Source organism: Penaeus chinensis, chromosome 14, assembly GCF_019202785.1.
Source record: "Penaeus chinensis breed Huanghai No. 1 chromosome 14, ASM1920278v2, whole genome shotgun sequence".
In the NCBI taxonomy this organism is placed as follows: Eukaryota; Metazoa; Arthropoda; class Malacostraca; order Decapoda; family Penaeidae; genus Penaeus; species Penaeus chinensis.
In genome coordinates, this window is record NC_061832.1 from 2,224,844 (window position 1) to 2,227,046 (window position 2,203).

At 35.3% G+C, this 2,203-nt stretch overlaps 1 protein-coding gene across 1 annotated transcript; it reads left to right on the forward strand.

Moving 5' to 3' along the window:
* Window positions 1-1,019: 1,019 nt before the first annotated feature.
* Window positions 1,020-1,859, forward strand: LOC125032230 (pro-resilin-like). The gene is made up of 3 exons (XM_047623322.1): window positions 1,020-1,060; window positions 1,233-1,301; window positions 1,442-1,859. Exons 1-3 carry the CDS (start codon window positions 1,049-1,051, stop codon window positions 1,754-1,756), a joined length of 396 nt encoding a protein of 131 aa, XP_047479278.1. The 5' UTR covers window positions 1,020-1,048; the 3' UTR covers window positions 1,757-1,859.
* Window positions 1,860-2,203: the final 344 nt, after the last annotated feature.

Here is a 2,203-nt window from a genome sequence, read left to right on the forward strand (position 1 = left end):
TATGATACAAAAATATGAAGTAATGATAGTAATAATCATAGAGACAAAAGTGATAGATTAATATATTGTTAATAATAATAACAGTAATAATAATGATTATGATTATAATAATTATAATATTGATGTAAATAATTACCATAATAAAAAAATATGACAATACTATCATGTACAATAATTTTAATGATATAATATTTGTGGTAATATCGATAGTTAGAATACGGATTATCGTTATCAATAATAACATGTTAATGATAATAGTAACGAAAATATCAGAATAACTGATAACAGTAAAATGTCAAAAGGATAATGATAAAAGTAATGACATTTGATAAGAATCTTTATTTTACAATTATAATTATCTTATAATTATAATTATCTTGTAATTATCTTGGTCTTATAATTATCTTGTATTTTATTACTGTTTGAATTTGAGGAAAATGAATAACAAGTTTAACATACACGAACTTCATTTTATAAATTCATAACCTAGGAGCAACACGAATCTTCTGGCGTAAATCACGATCACATTAGTGGAAAAAGAGCAGAGCTGGGCAGCGCTGACCTTGGGGGGTATTGAACTTCAGCTGTCCCATGCACTATAAAATGTCTGCAAACAATGCATGCATTTATGACTAGTACTATTATATCATCTACACAATGAAAATAGTTATAACAAGTACTATTATATCATCTACTCAATAACATACTCAATAGATAAATAACACACTAGAGAATAAGACATTTCATATTTACCATAACCATAGTCAAAAAATTCACATGCAAAATAAGTACACTTTTTACTACGTGCAATAATTTGACGGTGCAATTATAACTGCGGACTACAGATAAAACTGCAAGAATATCAATAACAAGAATAATAGTTAAAATAAATGTGAAACAATAATCTTTCCAGTGAAGCAATATACTTTCCATGCACATGACAAGTTCTGCAAGATGCAAGAAGCGGATGCATGACGTCACTACACTCGGGTATAAGTACAGCCATGCGGTGGATATCTGACACAAGTTGTTCAGCATCCACACAAACATGAACTCAAAGGTAACTGCCACCTTCATAAAGTTTTCGTTACTGCAGTTACAACATTGTCAACTACAACAGCTTAATATAATGATAGTTATATGATTATAATAACATTCATTGTGAAACATGATATACATAGAAATGTACTTTTCTTTCTCTTGTGCACACCATGTGACCACTTCCTCCTCAGGTCCTTCTCATGACTCTTGTGGCCGTCGCCGCCGCTGACAGGCGACCTTACTCCTACTCCGCACCCGAGGTGAGTTAACACATCTAGAAGTTATGATTTATGCGTTTTATTATGGCGTGTTTGAATCACCAACTTCGATTCTTTCACTGCTGACAACCATTTCATTAGTAATACTAGGCCCGTAAATATTAATTGTAAGGATACTTCAGTTTTCCTCTGAGGAATTCGGCCCCGCCCACTACAACTTCGACTGGAAGGTCCAGCACAGCGACTCCGGCAACAACTTCGGCCACCAGGAGGCCCGCGACGGCGAAGACACCCAAGGATCGTACTTCGTGCAGCTCCCCGACGGCCGCCTGCAGACCGTCAGATTCAGCGTGCAAGGAGACTCCGGTTACGTGCCCGAAATCTCATACGAAGGAGAGGCTCGTTATCCTGACTCCTTCGAATCGTTCGAATCATTCGAGTCATTCGAGTCTCGCGAATCTCGTGGCTACGCCCCTCCAAGACCCGTGTATGGTTGATATAGAAAAGAAGACCCAATTGCTACTTAGGCTACCGCTACTCTAACTTATTTAACATTATTATATGAAATATATTTTCTACTAATAAATCATGCGAATCATACTGATGTATTTTACTAAAGGATATAATCCCTCATGAAACATATATGAAAACCTCCAGAGAATATACAAATATACATAAAGGCATAGTTATGTGGGTGTAAACGTATAATGTACATATTTGAAGACATTTCCGAGCAGACTTACCTATCATAAATCGCGAACGTGCTTACACGACAGAGGCAATTTATATGAAGAGTATTGCGAATAATAGGATGAGATAAGGGTATCAGGAGACTAATAGTAATAATACTAACTTGATTATGGCTGGGCACCGATGTCAAAAATTAATCCAGAAATTTAAGCCGGGCATCTCAAGAAAAGCAAATTCAGAAATGTTCGTGAGAA

Bases quoted from the DNA above. Each gene is read 5' to 3' on its own strand.
- LOC125032230 (XM_047623322.1), top strand. The intron at 1,302-1,441 runs GTGAGTTAACAC...AGGATACTTCAG, and splicing joins ACTCCTACTCCGCACCCGAG to TTTTCCTCTGAGGAATTCGG.